Below are 20,912 nucleotides of genomic sequence, written 5' to 3' on the forward strand. Positions count from 1 at the left end.
TGAGCCTCCAAAAAGGAAAGTGGGGGCCAGAAATTTGAAGTCCAGCAGCCTCCGATACATCTGGATGAGAGGTGCTGACTGCTAAGGGGTGAGTGAACTCACCATCCATCCCTGTCTGTGACTGAAGTCTCCCTCTTCTCTCTTCTGCCTCTGAGTGAGTACACTAAAGTAAATCAGCATTCTCAGAGCACCCCTTACATCAGAGTTCCCCTTTACATCAGAGGCCACAGTGTTCCCCCTTACATCAGAGCCTCCATACATCAGAGTTCTCAGTGTTCCCCCTTAGATCAGAGTCCTCTCCGTACATCAGAATACTCAGTATACTTAGATTGGCGGTTCCCAGAGCATCATTTATGTTAGAGTCCCCAGAGTTCTCCCTTACATCAGAGTCTGCAGAGACCCCCCTTACAGTGAAAGGGATGTTCAGATGTAAAATGGGAACTCTGTGGACTCTGATGTAAAGGGGGACTCTTGTTATTAACTTCATATGATTAGAAATGGTATTTAATAGCAAAATATATGTACAGTTTATACTAAAAAAAAAATTGCTGTGCGCCGCTTAAGTGTTCGGGTTTGACTTGAAGAAAAAGGTGGCAACCCTACTTATATATCATATGACTAAGCGATGCTTCAAATAACTATTATCATGAAATAATAGAAAGAAAATGATAGAAAAAAAATTGAAAACAACATTAGAGGATACTATCATATAGACTAGAACTACAGTACCTTGAAAATTAATGCATAGAATTCATACAGGTATAGTGCCTTGAAAAAGTATCCATACCCCTTGACATTTTCCACATTTTGTCATGTTAAAACCAAAAAATGTAAATGTATTTTATTGGGATTTTATGTGATAGATCAACACAAAGTGGCACATAATTGTGAAGTAAAAGGAAAATGCTAAATGGTTTTCAACATTTTTTTTACAAATATGTTAAAAGTGTGGGGTGCATTTGTATTCAGCCCCCTTTACTCTGATACCCCTAACTAAAATCTAGTGGAACCAATTGCCTTCAGAAGTCACCTAATTAGTAAATAGAGTCCACCTGTGTGTAATTTAATCTCAGTATAAATACAGCTGTTCTGTGAAGCCCTCAGAAGTTTGTTAGAGAACCTTAGTGAACAAACAGCATCATAAAGGCCAAGGAACACACCAGACAGGTCAGGGATAAAGTTGTGGAGAAGTTTAAACAGGGTTAGGTTATAAAAAAATATCCCAAGCTTTGAGCATTTCACGGAGCACTGTTCAATCCATCATCTGAAAATGGAAAGAGATTGGCACAACTGCAAACCTACCAAGACATGGCCGTCCACCTAAACTGACAGGCCGGGCAAGGAGAGCATTAATCAGAGAAGCAGCCAAGAGGCCCATGGTAACTCTGGAGGAACTGCAGAGATCCACAGCTCAGGTGGGAGAATCTGTCCACAGGACAACTATTAGTCGTGTTCTCCACAAATCTGGCCTTTATGGAAGAGTGACAAGAAGAAAGTCATTGTTGAAAGAAAGCCATAAGAAGTCCCGTTTGTAGTTTGCGAGAAGCTATGTGGGGGACACAGCAAACATGTGGAAGAAGGTGCTCTGGTCAGATGAGACCAAAATTGAACTTTTTGGCCTAAAAGCAAAACACTATGTGTGTTGTGTGGTGGCAAACTAACACTGCACATCACCCTGAACACACCATCCCCACTGTGAAACATGGTGGTGGCAGCATCATGTAGTGGAGATGCTTTTCTCCAGCAGGGACAGGGAAGCTGGTCAGAGTTGATGGGAAGATGGATGGAGCCAAATACAGGGCAATCTTAGAAGAAAATCTGTTAGAGTCTGCAAAAGACTTGAGACTGGGGCAGAGGTTCACCTTCCAGCAGGACAACAACCCTAAACATACAGCCAGAGCTACAATGGAATGGTTTAGATCAAAGCATATTAATGTGTTAGACTGGCCCAGTCAAAGCCCAAATCTGTGGCAAGACTTGAAAATTGCTGTTCACAGACGTTCTCCATCCAATCTGACGGAGCTTGAGCTATTTTACAAAGAAGAATGGGCAAAAATGTCACTCTCTAGATGTGCAAAGCTGGTAGAGACATCCCCAAAAAGACTTGCAGCTGTAATTGCAGTGAAAGGAGGTTCTACAAAGTATTGACTCGGGGGGGCTGAATACAAATGTACCCCACACTTTTCACATATTTATTTGTAAAAAATTTGGAAAACCATTTATCGTTTTCCTTCCACTTCACAATTATGTGCCACTTTGTGTTGGTCTATCACATAAAATCCCAATAAAATACATTTAAGTTTTTGGTTGTAACATGACAAAATGTGGAAAATTTCAAGGGGTATGAATACTTTTTCAAGGCATTGTACCTGTATGAATTCTATGCATTAATTGATGACTTGGCCCCTTTTCTTGACTGGGGTTGTCTGGTTGGTGATCAGACCTCTTAGTTGATTGGGTATGTTCTAAATATGTCTTTTGTAAAATTGCTTTAGTATTTTCAACTGCAATATACTGCTTGTTACTGCAAAAAACAAAACTGAAAATTCTATCGTACTTGTCTTGTAATTTTCCATTCCTGGAAATGGCATGGGAGCACACTGACCACATTTATGCGGTCATGTTGGCATCAGAAAAGCACGGTATTTAGAGTACATCCTTTAAGCTAGAGGAAGAAACTCAAAATTACTCTTTACCTGTAAAAATTATCTTTAATCTTCTTTTTTCCTTTTAGGTATCTCTGTTTTCACCAATCTTTTATTATGCTGCTTTCAGTCACACTAGAGCCGACTCTTTGGATGAAGTGGAGAGGTGGGGTGGTGATGTCACAAAGTCCACCTCGTCCAATCAGACAACAGTTTGCATTCATTGACAAAATGCAAAGTGTTCTCTAAATGGCATGCGTGCCAAGCAGACGACCTCTAGTGTTCAGAATGCAACAAGGCAGCCGCTCGGCATGGGACCCGCCAGCTAGTGGAGATCACTGGAGTAGCAGTGTCTAATACAGTGATGGCACAAACATACTTAGATTGGTCCAAGCTGGGCCAATGTAACTATGTAAGAATTGCCATACCTTATGACGCACCCCTGGGAGTGTTATGGCGGCCATACGCTCTTGTATTTTATCAATGGATTGATCCGCGACTCAAAAGGGTTACATTGTCAATCAATTGCATAGTCAAAACTTCCATTACAATCGATTTAGACTTTTTGATCAGATTCCATCAATCGGAGTCCATCGTTCAGGGCGGAAAATTATTATTCGCTCTATCAATTGACAGCATTGTCATGAGTTTGATCAAATTTCGAACAATCATGACCAGTGTAGAACTGATGTCCCCAACCTTAACCAATGGCTGAAAGGCCGTACTCAAACTCACCCCAACCACTTCATGTTGCCTATCCCAATAAAGGAGACCACACAACGAATGGAGTGAAAATGGCCATAGCCATGAAGGAGAAAACATTCCTTAAAACAGAAACAGATCAGTCGCTAAGCCTGTTGATCTTTGAAGGCACCCCAAAACTATGTTCCATTATACACTGTGGGACCTTTTGCCATAATAGGCCTCCAGCTGCAACACACTGGCTCAGAGATAACACACTATCCGCAGTGCAACCATTTCACTATTCCAGTTAAACTGTCACTGACTGGAATGCACCAGAGGGACACATACCACTGATGCGTCCCGAACCATTTACCTTATTCTAACTTTCCCCAGGCATACTGGGACTTGCAGTTACAAAAACACAAACATTTCAACTCGCTTAACTCCTAAAGGCACTTCAAATGTCACAGCAATATGAGAAGAAGCAGGAGTAACAAATCAGCAGCTGAGGTATCTCAACACCATACAAAGTACAGTAGCAGCTCATAGACATAGAGATCCAAACCCAAAAAAACCTCACTGACATCTACACCATAGTCAGGCCATTATAAAGGGTTGGATTCTGGAGAGGCAGTAGTGGAGGGAGAATTAAGCCAAATGTCCCAGACCCTAGAAAATTTCCTTGGGTAACCCCTAGACTTGTATGGGTTTAGCACTACCCCCATAGGAGTTGCAATTGTCCGAGTTCCCCACTGCTGCACAGCCAGTCACATAGCATTTCCTGCTTGCATCCAGACCCCAAAAACAGGCTTTGAGCTTGTATTTGTTCTTTTATTAGGGGATAATAACTTGGATGGGGTTAGGTATTATTGGATGCCCAACTTGACAATAACAACAGAACCAAGGAACAACTTCCTCCCTATTTACAGCTTCCACTTGCTCCCCCTGCACAATATCTTGATCTTTTGTACAGCTCTGCTGGCTGCACTCCTGTAGGAAACTAACAGTCTCTTGTTAGCTTAGCAACAACCCCTTACAGGCTAGGAACTTTCAGTCCCTTTAGAAAGTAGTGCATGTGAAGTGAACTGCTTCCTGCAACACCTTCTGCTTCCTCATAGACACTGATCTTGGCTCTACTCCTTGCAGAATTGCTAGCCCACCTGGCTGCCGCTTCACCAGCCCATCTGGCTGCTTCCTCTTCCTATTCCTCCTGACTGGCACACGGGAGACCTCCCAGGCAAAGGCTGAATACTTAAGCACACGCCTGTCTTCAAGAGAGACCTGCTACATGAGGCAGTCTCTCCCCTTATCTATCCCTGCACCATGCTGATCTACTCGCTCTGTCTCTCTTTGCTCCTGCTGCCTCCCCCCAGAAAGCTTCCTCTCAACTGCATCCTGTGCTAGGATCCTTCCAGGGCAGCCACCCGAGCTCCAGCACGAGATAAAACCCTTCCCCGGCAGGGGTCCCTCAAGGGCCACGGACAGATTCCCTCAGCACCACTTCTCCATCTTCCACCCAACTCCCCTGCTGACATGATTCATGTCTATTTAGGGACTCCTTAGTTCCCTGCCAGGTCCACTTCCTGGGGTTTGGCTAAGGGTCCCTAAATTTGCAAGAAAACCCTCCTAGATTCGCCCACTAATTTCTAGAACATTCTCCAATATTCTAGAATCAGGGGGAGGCACCAGAGAGCTACCTGGATGAGTCATCCAGCTCTGAACGCTAATGAACCCTAACCCAGATCCATGGCTCAGGTTATAATTTACCTGCACTACCTCTAGTAGCACACTAGAGGGGGGTACATGTGAATTTATGAAGAGGGAGGGCCAAGTTAAAGGGCTTGTAAGCCCTTGTGTTTTTTCACCCTAATGCATCCTATGCTTTAAGGTGAAAAAACTTCTGGCAGTGACCGGCCCCCTAGCCCCCCCCCCCCCGGTTTTACTTACCTGAGTTACGTATTTCCTTAGGCGAGGACACACTATCCCTCGCTCCACGGGTTCCCAGCTCTTGATTGGATAGATTGATAGCAGCGCAGCCATTGGCTCCCACTACTGTCAATCAAATCCAATGACACGAGCGTCGGGGGCGGGGCCAAGTCCGGCATTCGTGTCTATGGACGCAAATGCTGGACTCGGGAGCGCGCCCGCATGGGGGTTATCTGATGTGGGGAGGATCCACGAGAGCCGTCGAGGGACCCCGGAAATGGACGATCGGGGCCACTCTGTGCAAAACGAGCTGCACAGTGGAGGTAAGTATGATATGTTTGTTATTTAAAAAAAAATAAAAGACAAGCCATCACCAGATGCTTCCAGTAATTTAAAGTAGGGGCAACAGAGGATTTCCATTTGAGGATAATAAATAGCCTGCCTTGTAGAGAACAGGAAGAGCCCTAACAGTCCTAAGCACCCTCGTAGGGACCAGGGAGTTAACCAGCCCCAAAATACGTATTTCAATAGGCTGTGGTACCGGAAAAGTGGTTAGTTAAAAAAATAAATTGTGCCGAATCCCCCAGAATACTTGAACTACTGGACAAGACTAAAATATAAGGGGGCGAAGGCAGGCTGATCCGCTGGGCACTGCCAGCGCCTTGAGGGGGTGGAGGGGTAAATTCTTTGCAATCTCCTAGGGGTAAAATATATTCTGTGTAGAACCTCAAACAGAATTAAGCAGTCTCTGGCAGATACTAATTGTAACATGGGCTATCCCCAGATATCTTCCCAGTCCTCACGATTTAGTTCTGGAACCTCTTCACGCCATGCCATTATATCTTCCAACTGTTGATCGAAATCCATTTCCCTGTATGTGGCATATGGATCCATTTGGTTGTTCACTATAGATTGATTATTCCTATCAGAAAAAGACTGATTGGAAAAGAAAGTGATCAGTTATCAAAGAGTGTATGGCCACCATTATAGTTTGTTCCAACTGGTGGCAATTTTGGTGGACCTTTGGTCTAAATGTATATAACGACATGTATTACCTGCTAAGACTTTTTTGTAGAACAAAGTATTTTTCACCTTAGCGGTCCTTGGGTGAAATGTATTAGATCCCTCATACTGTGTCTGTGTGTATGGGAAGGTGATTTCTTTTACCCGACCGCCATCTTTGTAGTTTGTGGGCAATTACTGTAATGATGTAATGCAGGGGTCAGAAAACCATGGCACACTTGTCAGGGAGTGCACCCAATGTATTCCTGCTTGCACAGGGAGAATGAGCAGGTTTTAAATGTTGTGGGACCTTGTCAGGTAGACAGCATAGGGCCCTGTGATTTCTAATGGTGCTCCTGTCTGGTGCTCTCAATTTACAAACAAAAATTACAAATACAAACATTTTTCAGCACACGAGGCGCAAAATATTGCCCAGTTCCAGTGTCCAATGCAAAACCATTTTTTTTCCACTTTAATTAAGATATTGATATTGTTTATAAATATATAATTTTGTGTTTTCTTTCTTTCTTCATTAGTGGATGAGAAGTTGGTTTCAGCTGGACGCCAGTCGGTATCTCAGATGCTGGTTGTACAATGTCAACGTTTCACGCCCTGATGGTCGTTTGCTCCTTCAACTCAATGACATTTCTGAGTGGCAGTCTGGGCCATACCGCTGTGTGAGCACAAGTAATGACACCACAGAAGTATCTGAAAACTTCACTGTCCCCGTAATCTGTGAGTATAAAGATTTCTGATGCAAATCCAAAATTTGATGATGGTAGTTAAAGGGTCAGTCCATTCAAAATTGATTTTTTTTTTTTTAATAAAGGTAAGATTTGTGTGCTGAGTTCCTGGGTCTGCATTGTTCTAATGTGTTCTTACAATCCCTGCTGGAATGTTTAGTTGTTAATATGGAAAATGTAGCAGGAGGAGCTGGAAGATGCAATGATAAGCTGATAACAAAGGTGGGGAATGGATGGTGGCAATACTGGTCATCACTGAAGGCCACAAAAGTCATAAGAAGGCCATTGGTAACTCTGCCAAGCTGACTCCACCAGCAGGTGAAATATCACTGTTGGATATTCTAACTCTCTAAACTTTTATCCTTCGTAATTAGTTCCTATGTCTATAGTTCTAGCAGTCTACACTTTTTTTTTGCAACTTTTCATTTAATTGAGTTTCACTCTATACTTTAATTAAATGGCTGGTCCAACCAAAGTAGTTCAGTTGTGAGTGGATATTGACATATTGGGGTTGATTTACTGAAGGCAGATAAACTGTTAACTTTGCATGTGAATTTTAATGGGATGAAGCTCAGTTAAATTCTATTATCCAGTTGTGTGAAAGCAAATATTAATTTATTTTTATTTTACTTGCATGAGATTGGCTTTTCTTTGTAAAATGAAACCTAAATAGGAGGTCCAGCCTCCTTTAGAAAAAAATAAAAGTACAAATACTGTAGCTGCTGACTTTTAATAATAGGACCCTCACTTGTCCAGGGATCCCGCAGTGTCTTCACCCCAGTCGATTTTTCTATCAGCTCTTGGCTGCTGCTGCCATTGCTTTTAAGGAAAAACGTCAGTGAAGCCTTCCGGCTTCACAGCTGGATCTCTACTGCGCAATGCGCGAATTGTGCTGCGCTTTGTGAATGTCCTGGCGGCTGGGGGAGGGGGGGGGGGGCGAATTTCCACAGCGAGATCACCTGAATGTGGGAGTGGGTACCTGTCAAAAACAGGTACCCGCTCTCCCCTCCCCCCAGAAAGATGCCAAATGTGGCACCGGAGGGGGGGCAGATAAGCAGAGCTTCCACTTTTTGGTGGAGCTCCGCTTTAACATCATTGATTATTTTTGGGGGCACATTCCCTTGCAACGTGCAACTTCCCTCAGCAAAATAAACAGCCTGTTTGCCTTCAGTAAATGGCTTTTTGCATCTTTTGGGTACCCCAGTGCTAGAGTTCCTGGCTGTGGACCCCAGATGCAACCCGCAACCTGCAAAAAGCTAGCAAGGGAGTCTCATTTGGGGTGCATTCACACTGGTGTTAACCCCCCCCCCCCGGTTTGGTTTGACTAGTTTGAGTGCTCTGAACCATGATGGGGAACAGTTAAGTGTACCATTCCCAGGATCACTTGGAAGAGGTGGTCCTGGGCAGGGTTCACATGTGGTCTGGTCAGAAAAATCCATAGATCACTGAGCACAGACACAGGGATCACTGTGGTCTGGTTGACAGAGGTGATGATATAAAAGTGCCTGGGAAAACTTGCTTAAAGCCCAGTGTGAGTGTAGACCAGGATTGGGGTGGGGGACAGTCAAATTTGGGCACATTAAGTTCAGCCATGCTCAGTGTGAGTGCTCCCTCTCATTGTGCTACATTCTGCATAATGTAAAAGAATTCTAGAATTCAACAATGAGAAGAAGACCACTTGTAATGGTCGATGGGCGCGGCTAATGGGGTAGAAACTTAGATGCACGTATCTAAATGAGAAGTGGGGGAGGCTGAGCTGTATGACGTGTAGTGCTTTGGACTGGAAAGTCCTACATTTTTATAAGTCCCTTTCATTTCTTTGTAAAGCTTTTCTGGGAATCCTTTTATTTGTTTACTTCCTCTCTGGAGATTTCAATAAGAAAGAAATGTAACAATATAATACTTTTAGGGTCAGCCATCGCTTGGACTGGGCTCTGGTGCACATGTTCTAGATCTACTGCTAGGTGCCCTGGTCCCCTATCTGAGAGACTAGCATGTTGATGAGGGGTAAGGGAGGAACCAGGGAAGGCAAAATATAAGCTGTCCCCCCTCTACATTGTAAAGCGCTGTGTAAACTGTTGGCGCTATATAAGTCGTGTATAATATAATAATAATATAATATATATATTATAATAATATATAATAATAAGCAGATTAAACTTCAGCTTTAATTTTGGGCTTCTCAATTTACATAATTATAAACTCTTAAAACTTTTAGTATATTAATAGAATTGTTTTTATTCTGAAAAAGCACAACTGCCATAAGGGAATGATATTCCCTCAAGCAGGTAGACACAGGTCTATACATTGAACTACCAGACAGACTGTGCTCCATCTGTGAATATAAGGAAACGTAAAACTGTATAAACTACAGATATTTAATACGGACCATTTTACAGGATTGATGGACATGTTTATCGATTATATAAGGCTAGTTCTAATCACAAGAAATACATTTCTGAATTCTAATCCTTGGAGCTATCCGATTGCTTCGGGTATTGAGGAGGAATTTTCTTTTGTCAGTAGATCAAATTGGATCAACCCTACTGAAGACCTTTGGGATGCACTGAAATGCCTGTTGCATACTTACATATTTTTGTGACCCAGGTTCCTCAGACACAGTTAACCACGGCCACAGTCAATCCCACCTACGGACCAATTGGTCCTATCCAGATCAACTAATTACCAGAGTAGCCCACCCAAACACCAACTCTAACGCCCACTCGTAGCCCTCGATCATTGTAACAAATACTTGCACGGTAACACAAATAAAGTGGACAATGTGACATGGTCCAGGGCACAACATTATCCGGATGAAGGTCCAAGATGAAGGACTCTTCTAACAGGACAATTGACATCTATGCTGTTGCAAGCCAGGTCGTCTTGTCCAACATCAGTACCTGACTTCATGGATGCTCTTCTGGTTGAATGAACACAAACTCCCCCCCCAGACACACTCCAAAATCTTCCCAGATGAGTGGAGCCAAAAAGAAGGGGCAACAACTTAAGAATACCCATGGTTTTGAAATGGGATTTCCAACAACTTAATTTAGATGTTATGATAGTTGTCCACAAACATTGGGCCATACATGTAAAAAACCAACAACATTCCCCTTAGTGTATGTCAAAGCAAAAAACTTTTCTACCTGTGGGAAAGGATCAGAACTCCTGTTGGGTTTCAATACTATTTGGGCCTCCAATAGAGAGATTTTCATGAGACTTTGGAGCATTCATTTTTATGTGGGCATTTTTTTTTTGTCTGTTTTAAAGTGTTTTCAGGCTTGAGCGTTTTGGACTAGGCTAATGCCGCGTACACACGGTCGGACTTTTCGTCTACAAAAGTCCAACGGACGCTGACGGACTAAAGCTGGCTGGTAATCCGATCGTGTGTGGGCTTCTCCGGACTTTCAACGGACTTTTTTAGCCTCAAATCCGACGGACTTTAGATTTGAAACATGCTTCAAATCTTTACGTCGTAAGTACGACGGACCCCGAAATCCGCTCGTCTGTGTGCTAGTCCGACGGACAAAAACCCATGCTAGGGCAGCTATTGGCTACTGGCTATGAACTTCCTTATTTTAGTCCGGTGTACGTCATCACGTACGAATCCGTCGGACTTTTGTGTGGTCGTGTGTAGGCAAGTCCGTTCGTAAGAAAGTCTGCCGCAAGTCCGCCGAAGGTACGTCGGAAGTCTGTCGGACAGGCTGTCGGACTTTTGTAGACGAAAAGTCCGACCGTGTGTACGCGGCATAAGGCTTAAAGGGTTAGTTCACCTTTGCCACAAAACTGCCTATACAGGTAAGGGACACCTGTAGTTAAAAACAAACGGTACAGCTTTGACCAAAGTTGAATAATGCTCTTGCTATAGATGTAGACCAATTATATACTGTACCTCCCAAAGCCTGGCCCAGAAACTCCCAGAGAGGGAATGATCCCATCCTGGCTTGTTTCTAGGACGTTAATAAGACACTTCCAGGTGATTTGAAGGCCCTCTCATGCCCTCTCTCTCCTCTGTTGCAGTAGCTCTGAGCTCAGTGATGTTCTGATGGAGGAGACAGTGGATGTGCGGGGGTTTGAGAGCTCACTCCTGTGATAGTGGGGGTGAGCAGCAATGGCTGTGAATGTCTTAGCAATGTCCTAGCAACAAGGCAAGATGTAATGACGCCATCTCTGGTAGTCTTTATGGCAATATTCCAAATGTGTGTAAATGAGATAGTGATAGTGGACCACACATGTGCAGGGGTTTGAGCGCTTGTAATGGTGGGGGGGCAGTAATGGGTGGGAGGGTCTTAGCAACATCCTAGCAACAAGTCAAGATGGGATGATGCCATCTCTGGAAGTTTTTAAGCCAGGCTTCGAAAGATGTGTAAATGAGATAGTGGACCACACGTGTACAGGCATTTGAGAGCTTGCTCCTGTGATGGAGGAGGGTGAGTAGTAACGGCTGGGGGTGTCATAGCAACATCTTAGCAACAAGGCAAGATGGGATGATGTCCTCTCTGGAAGTTTTTATGGCCAGCTTCAAAAGGTGTGTAAATGAGATAGTGTATCACAGGTGTGGGGGTTTAAGAGTTTAATCCTGTGATGGTGGGGATGAGCAGTAACAGCTGGGAGGGTCTTACCAACATCCTAGCAACAAGGCAAGATGGGATGATGCCATCTCTGGAAGTTTTTATGTCAGGCTTCCAAAGGTGTGTAAACAGGATGGTGGACCAGTAGCTCTGAGCTCATTGATGCTCTTATGGAGGAGTTGGTGGATATGTGGAGGTTTGAGAGCTTACTCCTGTGATGGTGGGTGTGAGCAGTAACAGCTGGGAGGGTCTTAGCAATGTCCTAGCAACAAGGCAAGATTTAATGCCATCTCTGATAGTTTTTATGCCAATATTTGAAAGATGAGTAAATGAGATAGTGGACCATACGTGCAAGGGTTCAAGAGCTCGCTTCTGTGATGGTGGGGATTAGTAATGGCTGGAAGTGTATTAGCAACAAGGTAAGATGGCATAATGCCATCTTTGAACATTTTTGTGCCAGGCGTTGAAAGATGTGTGAATGAGATAGTGGGCCACACATGTGCGGGGATTTGAGAGCTGGCTTCTGTGATGGTGGGGCTGAGCAGTTATAGCTGGGAGTGTCTTATGAACAAGGCAAGATGGTATGATGCCATCTCCGGGAGTTTCTTAGCAACATCCTGGCAACAAGACAAGATGGCATGATGCCATATCTCGGAATTTTGTATGCCAGGCTTTGAAACTTCTGTACATGGTCTATACCTATAGTAAGGGCATTATCCAACTTTTGACAGAGGTGCAAGTAGCGCTGCACGATTAAACGTTAAAGAATCGAGATGATATATTTATTTATTTTTATATTTATTTATTTTAGCAGAGACCCTAGAGAATGAAATGGTGGTTGTCACACTGTATTTGCGCAGCGGTCTTTCAAACACATTTTCTTTTTTGGAAAAATGAATTTTTAAAAAAACGAAACTGTAAAGTTAGTCCAATTTATTTTTGCATAATGTGAAAGATGATGTTACGATGCAAGAATCGTGATCTGTATTCTAAGCAAAAAAAAAAAAGGTGATTCTCATTTTAGCCAGAATCGTGCAGTTCTATGTGCAAGGTGTTTTATCTACAGGTGCCCCTTACCTGCATAAGATGTTTTTTGGTAAGACTGGGTTCACATCTCCGACAGATGAGGCTCGCAGCAGGAGTCCGGTGTGTCCCTGTTCACCATTTCAGGGCCGAATTTTTGCCTGAATTCGGCCCTGAAACTGAGCCAAAGATGCACAGGACTCCTGTGTAAGCCTGCAGCCGCAACGAAGATATGTGAACCATAGAGAGCCAGTCACAATCTCCTGTCGTGCGAATTGGATGTAGCGGGAAACCCACATCCAATTCGCATTGGTGTGAACCCAGCCTAAAGGTGAAGAAAACCTTTAATAAAATCAAAGCAAGTATGGCCACCATTAGACCTTAAAGCGAATGTCCAAAGGCGCGCTTTTTTTTCATATAAATGCAGGTTTGTGTGAATGAGCTAGGGTTGCCACCTGTCCAGGATTCACCCGGACAGTTCGGGTTTGGAATCATGCGTCCGTGTTTCAGACTGCCTGAAACCCAGACACATTATTTAGACCGGACTATGGCTTCCCAGCAGGGTTGCTGGCTGCAGTTGTCTAAGCTGAGAGTGTCTGTTACACTATTTCACGCTGCCCAAAGTCAGCACTAACAATCCCTCCAAACACACACAGACAGGAGAGGAGAGAGGGCTCGATCTGCGCCTGTTCCCCCCCACCCCTCCCCCTCTATGTCTGCCCACACTCCAATCCCTGGCGCTGAGCCTCTGAAAAGGAAAGTGGGAGCCAGAAATTTGAAGTCCAGCAGCCTCAGATACATCTGGATGAGAGGTGCTGACTGCTAAGGGATGAGTGAGCTCACCATCCATCCCTGTCTGTGACTGAAGTCTCCCCCTTCTCTTTCCTGCCTCTGAGTGAGTACACTAAAGTAAATCAGCATTCTCAGAGCACCCCTTACATCAGAGTTCCCCTTTACATCAGAGGCCACAGTGTTCCCCCTTACATCAGAGTCCTCTCCGTACATCAGAGTACTCAGTGTTCCACCTTAAATCAGGGTTCCCAGAGCATCCCTTATGTTGGAGTCCCCAGAGTTCTTCCTTACATCAAAGTCTGGGAAAAGGGGAACTCTGTGGACTCTGATGTAAAGGGGGACTCTTGTTCTTAAAGTGGTGTTCCACCCAAAAATAAATAAATGCATGAATGTGCCTAAAAAAAAAAAAAAATTGGAACCTTTTTTTTTTTTTTTTTTTACTCACTTCTAAATGGCTGTTGCTAGGGGGTCCCTCGTAGTCTGCCTCCTTCAGTGCCTGGGCTGGTGACATCACATCCCCCTCGGCGCAGGAAGGGCTCAGCTCTGCCCCCTCCCTCTTGTCAGTCATCTGGGACAACATTACAGGTCCCAGATGACTGAGCGGCCAATCACCACGCGGCGCCACTCACGCATGTGCAGTGGGTGCCCGGCTGTGAAGCCACAGCCGGGTGCCCACAGTTGCAATGCCGGCGCCGCCGAACGGAGGGGGAGATGAGCGGGTCTTCTATCCCCCACATTGCTGGACCCAGGGACAGGTAAGTATCTGATTTATTAAAAGTCAGCAGCTGCAGTATTTGTAGCTGCTGACTTTTATTTATTTTTTTTAAAATGGGAACTCCTCTTTAACTTCATATGATTAGAAATGTTATTTAATAGCAAAAAATATGTATAGTTTATACTATAAAAAAAAAAAATCCTGTGCGCCGATAAAGTGTTTGGGTTTGACTTGAAGAAAAGGTGGCAACCCTAGAATGAGGCCTAAGGCCTGCTTAGGCCTTGAAGGGCCCGTGTTATAAAATCACAGTGCCGATATTTCTTTGACAGAAACTGACAATTTTCAGAGGCCGAAAAACTCTTCTTTTTAGGGAATAATGTTAGTCTTGGAACATTTGACAAAAAAGAGTAAAGCAATATTGGGCTTAGGATTGTTGTTTTTGTTTGAAATCTTTGGTTTGTGTTCTTTATAATGCCAGGAGTGATGGATGTGCCGCGTTGGCCCAGATATACAGCGAACCCCAGCGACCTCTATCGGGGGGGGGGGGGGGGGTATAGTGTCCTCCTAGCATATCTAGCCGTCGATAGTGCTTGGCGGGGGGGAACGCGGCGCCCTCAGAACACCTCGCGGGGGCCGTACATCGCAGGCCGCATCTTTCATCTAAAGGGCACACAGGGAGGCCCCGGGAACGTGATGAACACAACAATACACCAAATGAAAGCAGCGGGAGACAGAGAAAAATATCACGGGGGCGATCGCAAAATGTCACTAAGCCCCACAAAGAGCCACAGGAAATACATCAAATATTGAGATGGAGCCGCGTGTATAATGAGCGTCTGAGCGGGGCCGACGCTCTGATCGCGTCTCCAGAAACATGCTCGCCCGGGAGGGATCAGTCACAGAGTGACAGGATGATGAGCGGATCGAACGCATACGAAAAAAGCAATTAGCTGAGTGGATTCTGTTTATTTTCTGCTATAAAACGTCGCCTGTCAGAGTGTCTGGCGGAAGAAATGTGGGTTGCCCCTAGCAACTCATCAACTCCATGGCGGTCGGGGACGACAAGTTTTTTTTTTTTTTTTTTTTTTTTTGTTTTTTGTTTTTTTTTTTTTTCTTCCCCTTGGCCATCAGGGAAACATTGGGGATGGGCTGTTATGATTTATTTCACTTACTGATTTAACGCTTTCCGCCGCAGCCATTTGCGGAGCGTGCTGAACTGCTCACGTCAGCGCCTCTCCCGCGAAAGAGCTCGCAATCTACTTTTATTACCACAGTAAGAAATGAAAAAAGAAATGAAAGTTATTAAAAGTCTGAGAGCAACATCGTGGGCAAACCAAACGTCTATACCATCCCTAGAGGGATTTGTCTTCACTTCCTGTCTTGGGGACACCATGACACGGGGACAGGAAGTTAGTGGAAATCTCCCTTTTTGTGACACAGGCACAAAAATAAAACTCAGCAGAGCTTCTTACCCTTCCCTAGTTTGTCCAAACATTAGCCTAAAAAAATGGCTGATTTGGCGCTTTGAAGTGGAACGAAACTCTCTCAATCAACAAGAATCCTATTTAATCATTATTACATAGTTACATAGTAGGTGAGATCAAAAAAAGACACAAGTCCATCAAGTCCAACCTATGTGAAGGTATTATACTGCTAGCATTATAAAATAGGAAAGTATATTATATTTACTTGTTTTAATTCGTTTTTTATTTATTCGGTTGCTTCCTGGTTTCTGGCCTAGGCCAAAATGATGTCACACATCCCAGGAGTCTTCATGGGCATTTTTCTTTTCATCTGGAGGAGGGGCTTTTTCAGTTAAGAACACCATCCTGCCTGCATGCCTGAGCTAAGGACAAATGGATTCCAGGAAGTAAATGCTACATGAATCATCTGCCCTTGCTCAAGATAGGCGCGCTGCTAGAAATGTTAGGGTGTGCTTTTCAGAGTGATTTCTCTACAAAATAAAGCATGGATGGGGGAGTTTGCTTTGAATATTAAAGGGAATTAAATAGCCTTTTCAGTTTTGAGGTGCTCAGATACAGTTTAGGTCTGCTTTATTGGACTTCACGACTGGAAATGACAAAAAAGCCAACATTTTTTATTTCGCTTTGGTTAGCATTTGGGAGGGTTAGAATCCCTGACAAGTTTTTATAAACTATGAGTCAGCATCGTGATTGATGTGAAACGTGTTAGTGGTGTGTGTTGGTCGGTACTTATCCGGGGATGTATTTGGATTTGAACATTTGGAGTGCGGCTATCCAGCGTTCTTGTTTCCGAGTTTTTATTGCTGTCCTGTACTAAAAATGGCCTACTCTGATTTTACTGCAAAAAAAATAAATAAAAGTGACTTCAATGTGAATTTGTTCCTACAGTATCTCGTAAAAGTGAGTACACCCCTCACATTTTTGTAAATATTTCATTCTATCTTTTCATGTGACAACACTGAAGAAATGACACTTTGCTACAATGTAAAGTAGTGAGTGTACAGCTTGTATAACAGTGTAAATTTTCTGTCCCCTCAAAATAACTCAACACACAGCCATTAATGTCTAAACCGCTGGCAACAAAAGTGAGTACATCCCTAAGTGAAAATGTCCAAATTGGGCGCAAAGTGTCAATATTTTGTGTGGCCACCATTATTTTCCAGCACTGTCTTAACCCTCTTGGGCATGGAGTTCACCAGAGCTTCACAGGTTGCCACTGGAGTCCTCTTCCACTCCTCTATGATGACATCACAGAGCTGGTGGATGTTAGAGACTTTGCACTCCTGCTCCTTCTGTTTGAGGATGTCCCACAGATGCTCAATAGGGTTTAGGTCTGGAGACATGCTTGGCCAGTCCATCACCTTTACCCTCAACTTTTTTAGCAAGGCAGTGGTCGTCTTGGAGGTGTGTTTGGGGTCGTTATCATGTTGGAATACTACCCTGCTGCTCAGTCTCCGAAGGGAGGGGATCATGCTCTGCTTCAGTATGTCACAGTACATGTTGCCATTCATGGTTCCCTCAATGAACTGTAGCTCCCCAGTGCCGGCAGCACTCATGCAGCCCCAGACCATGACACTCCCACCACCATGCTTGACTGTAGGCAAGACACACTTGTCTTTGTACTCCTCACCTGGTTTCCGCCACACACGCTTGACATCATCTGAACCAAATAAGTTTATCTTGGTCTCATCAGACCACAGGGCATTGTTCCAGTAATCCATGCCTTTAGTCGTCTTGTTTTCAGCAAACTGTTTGCGGGCTTTCTTGTGCATCATCTTTAAAAGAGGCTTCCTTCGGGGAGGACAGCCATGCAGACCAATTTGATGCAGTGTGTGGCGTATGGTCTGAGCACTGACAGGCTGACCCCCCACCCCTTCAACCACTGCAGCAATGCTGGCAGCACTCATATGTCTATTTCCCAAAGACAACCTCTGGATATGACGCTGAGCACATGCACTCAACTTCTTTGGTCAACCATGGCGAGGCCTGTTCTGAGTGGAACCTGTCCTGTTAAACCGATGTATGGTCTTGGCCACTGTGCTGCAGCTCAGTTTCAGGGTCTTGGAAATCTTCTTATAGTCTAGGCCATCTTTATGTAGAGCAACAATTCTTTTTTTTCAGATCCTCAGAGAGTTCTTTACCATGAGGTGCCATGTTGAACCTCCAGTGACAAGTACGGGAGAGTGTGAGCGATAACACCAAATTTAATACACCTGCTCCCCATTTACACCTGAGACCTTGTAACACTAATGAGTCACATGACACCGGGGAGGGAAAATGGCTAATTGGGCCCAATTTGGACATTTTCACTTAGGGGTGTACTCACTTTTGTTGCCAGCGGTTTAGACATTAATGGCTGTGTGTTGAGTTATTTTGAGGGGACAGCAAATTTACACTGTTATACAAGCTGTACACTCACTACTTTACATTGTAGCAAAATGTAATTTCTTCAGTGTTGTCACATGAAAAGATATAATAAAATATTTACAAAAATGTGAGGGGTGTACTCACTTTTTTGAGATACTGTATGTGTCAGATTGTCCATTAGTGCTTTGTCTTGTCTTACATTTATTTGTTTTATTTCTAATCTGCAGATCTGCAGGACATCTACTTCCAGAAAATGCACTCCTGGTACACCAGTATGTCTGAAGTCTTGTATGCAGAGCAGGGCTCTACGGTGGAGGTGAAGTGTGCCGCAGCATCTTCCCGCCAGCCATTCTATGAGTGGAGCCAGGAGGTGAGTGAGAGCAATGAGCACAGGCCTCTAAATAGGAGTAAAAATGAGCATCACCCATAGAAGCCAGACAAGTTTTCGTTTATCGGGTCATTAGGATAAGTCAAAGATGATGTTTCTGGTTGTCAACTGCACTTTTACTTACGTATAAAGAGAAAGGAAGAGCCATAGATATTTTGCAGAGAGAACTGTCTGTCCTGGTACCTAAAGATGTTCTACTACATCTACTGCTAAGCTGGACAAGGTGGCTTAACAACAGGAAAAGAAGATGCACCAAATGCTATTGGACTCATGGCCCACCGAGAGTCAAACTATGATTCTAAATGCTTGTTTTTTTGCCCCTTGAACTAATGGAGGCTTCATTCATAGTGTTTTTATTAAAGAGCTCCTCCAGCACTGTTGGCATGGCCACAAGTATATGGACCCCCCTCCAAATAATTGAGTTCAGGTATTTCCAGTGAAGGGAAGTGTTAGTACTACACCATACAAATACATTTTAGACAATTGTGCTTTTCCAACCTTGTACCAGTTTGGTGAAGGCCCATCTCTGTTCCACCATGTGTTCACCCCAGTACCAGTTTGGTGAAGGCCTTTTTCTGTTCCACCATGACTTTACTCTTTTCTACCACTTCGGAGAAGGTCCTTCACTGTTCTACCATGTCTTTAACCCAGTGCATAAAGCCAGTTCCATATAGACATGGTTTGATGAGTTTGATTTGAAGGAGCAGGAGTTTCTTGCATAAAGCCCTGACCTCAACCTTACTGAACACCTTGGAGATAAATTGGAACGTTGATTGTGAACAGGCCTAAGGCTGGCCACACACCTTGTGAATTTGAGCCAGTTCCCAAGGTAGCGGCCAAAATTTCGCTCAGTTAGTGGCCCTGCCAGCCCCACTCCAGAAACTTTTTGACAAAAGTAGATCATTCGATGGAAGCTGAATGGAAAATTTTTAGCCGAACAGCAGCTGCATCCAATCAGATGTAGTCGCTGTTTGGGTATTTTGACAGCCGCCAGCTGTTAAAGCACCGTAGCTGCAGTGGGGAATTTGTTCATCCTCGCTGTATAAAATGGATGGATTGGTTAGTTTTTTTCCATTCAGTCTGAGACTGAATGAAAAAACTATCAGTATATGGCCAACTTAAGGGGATTGGTCAGCGCCATACCTGAAATTCAGCTGTGATTACCTTTTGTAGCCAAGACCTAGGAATGTGCAACTTTGTACACTGTCAAAATGGCAAATTCGTCATAGGGTTAGCTATAGAGTTATAGTCAAAGAGATGCACACTGAGCTGCTAAATTTGGTCTGGGCATCTAAATTTCAGTTACCTATGGTCGCAAAAGGGTTAACTGGAGTATACCTACAGTATAATGGTCCTGTGCAGCTGTATAATAACTTTTTTTTTTTTCCTTGTAGGACAGTGACTGGATTTTACCCTCTGACACTCTCACCATCAAAAATGTAGATGAAAGCTCTGAAGGAACATACACGTGCCAAGCTCGTCATCCAGATATGTACAGTCTGGTCAAGACAAGATCCTTTGAGCTCCGCGTGACTCCCAGGGATCCTGATATGTTCAGGATTGTAGGTGAGCAATACAACTTTCTATTGAGCTATTGACTGGTGCCATACAGCCCAGGCTCATTTGTTCTGAACAGAGCTTGTCATGAGTGCACAACACATAGCTATGATAGTAACATTAAAGAAGAAGTCTAGGTATGAATATTTATATATTTACATTGATCCCACTTGTACCAATGATACTATGCTTAATACCGTACCTGTGGGATCATTATAGAACTTTCTCAACCAGGATTCCATGGAACCCTAGGGTTCCTCCAGAGTTTGCCAAGGGTTTCTTGAGCAATGAGTAATTTCTGTCTCTTTAGATTAGTGACTACTGACACCAATGATCCTTTTTAGCTTTCTGTATGGGGAAAGTGGGAGGGGGTTCTTCCGATGATCACAAATGTAAGAAACATTCTTCCAAGTAATCATCACACTAATGCACCATGAGCTGTAGATATAATTCTTATTAGCAGGGGTTCCCTGAGACTGGAAAGCTGTTTTATAGGTTCTTCTATATTAAGAAGGTTGATAGTTTGGTTGAGGAGCTCAAAATCCCTATAGTAGACACCACTACAACACTGATCTCTGCTAGCTTCCCGGTCGGCCATTGGACATTAGCGCTATTCAGAGAATGCCTTGCATTTTCCCAATGAATCAAAAGCATTCTCTGATTGGACAAGGCAGAAAGCACGATGTTGAAACCCACCTCTCCACCTGGTCCAATCAAAGAATGCTTTGTATTCATTGAAACAATGCAAAACAATCTCTGAATGGCTACCGTGTGGAGCAGCTGACTTCTTGTGTTCACTATGCAGCAGACAGTTCTTCAGCATGGGACCTATAAGCTAGTGGAGATCAAAGAAGTTGCAGTGTCTACTACAGGGGTTTTCAGCTTCTAGGGCAGCCTTTTTTAACCTTTTCAACACAGAGGAACCCTTGAAATAACTTTCTGGTCTCAGGGAACCCCTGCATATCTACAACTCAACAACTCATGATACAATAGTGTGATGGTCAGTGGGAAGGAT

At 43.8% G+C, this 20,912-nt stretch overlaps 1 protein-coding gene across 2 annotated transcripts in view; it reads left to right on the top strand.

Moving 5' to 3' along the window:
* Window positions 1-20,912, top strand: part of LOC141110570 (basal cell adhesion molecule-like) — a 79,070-nt gene that overhangs the window by 43,202 nt on the left and 14,956 nt on the right. For both annotated transcript variants that reach the window (XM_073601980.1, XM_073601982.1), the window contains exons 3-5: window positions 6,794-6,992; window positions 18,180-18,322; window positions 19,735-19,906. In XM_073601980.1, the coding sequence (XP_073458081.1) occupies window positions 6,794-6,992; window positions 18,180-18,322; window positions 19,735-19,906 (514 nt within the window). The remainder of the gene's footprint in view (window positions 1-6,793; window positions 6,993-18,179; window positions 18,323-19,734; window positions 19,907-20,912) is intronic.

Source organism: Aquarana catesbeiana, linkage group LG10 (assembly GCF_042186555.1).
Source record: "Aquarana catesbeiana isolate 2022-GZ linkage group LG10, ASM4218655v1, whole genome shotgun sequence".
NCBI classification, from domain to species: Eukaryota; Metazoa; Chordata; class Amphibia; order Anura; family Ranidae; genus Aquarana; species Aquarana catesbeiana.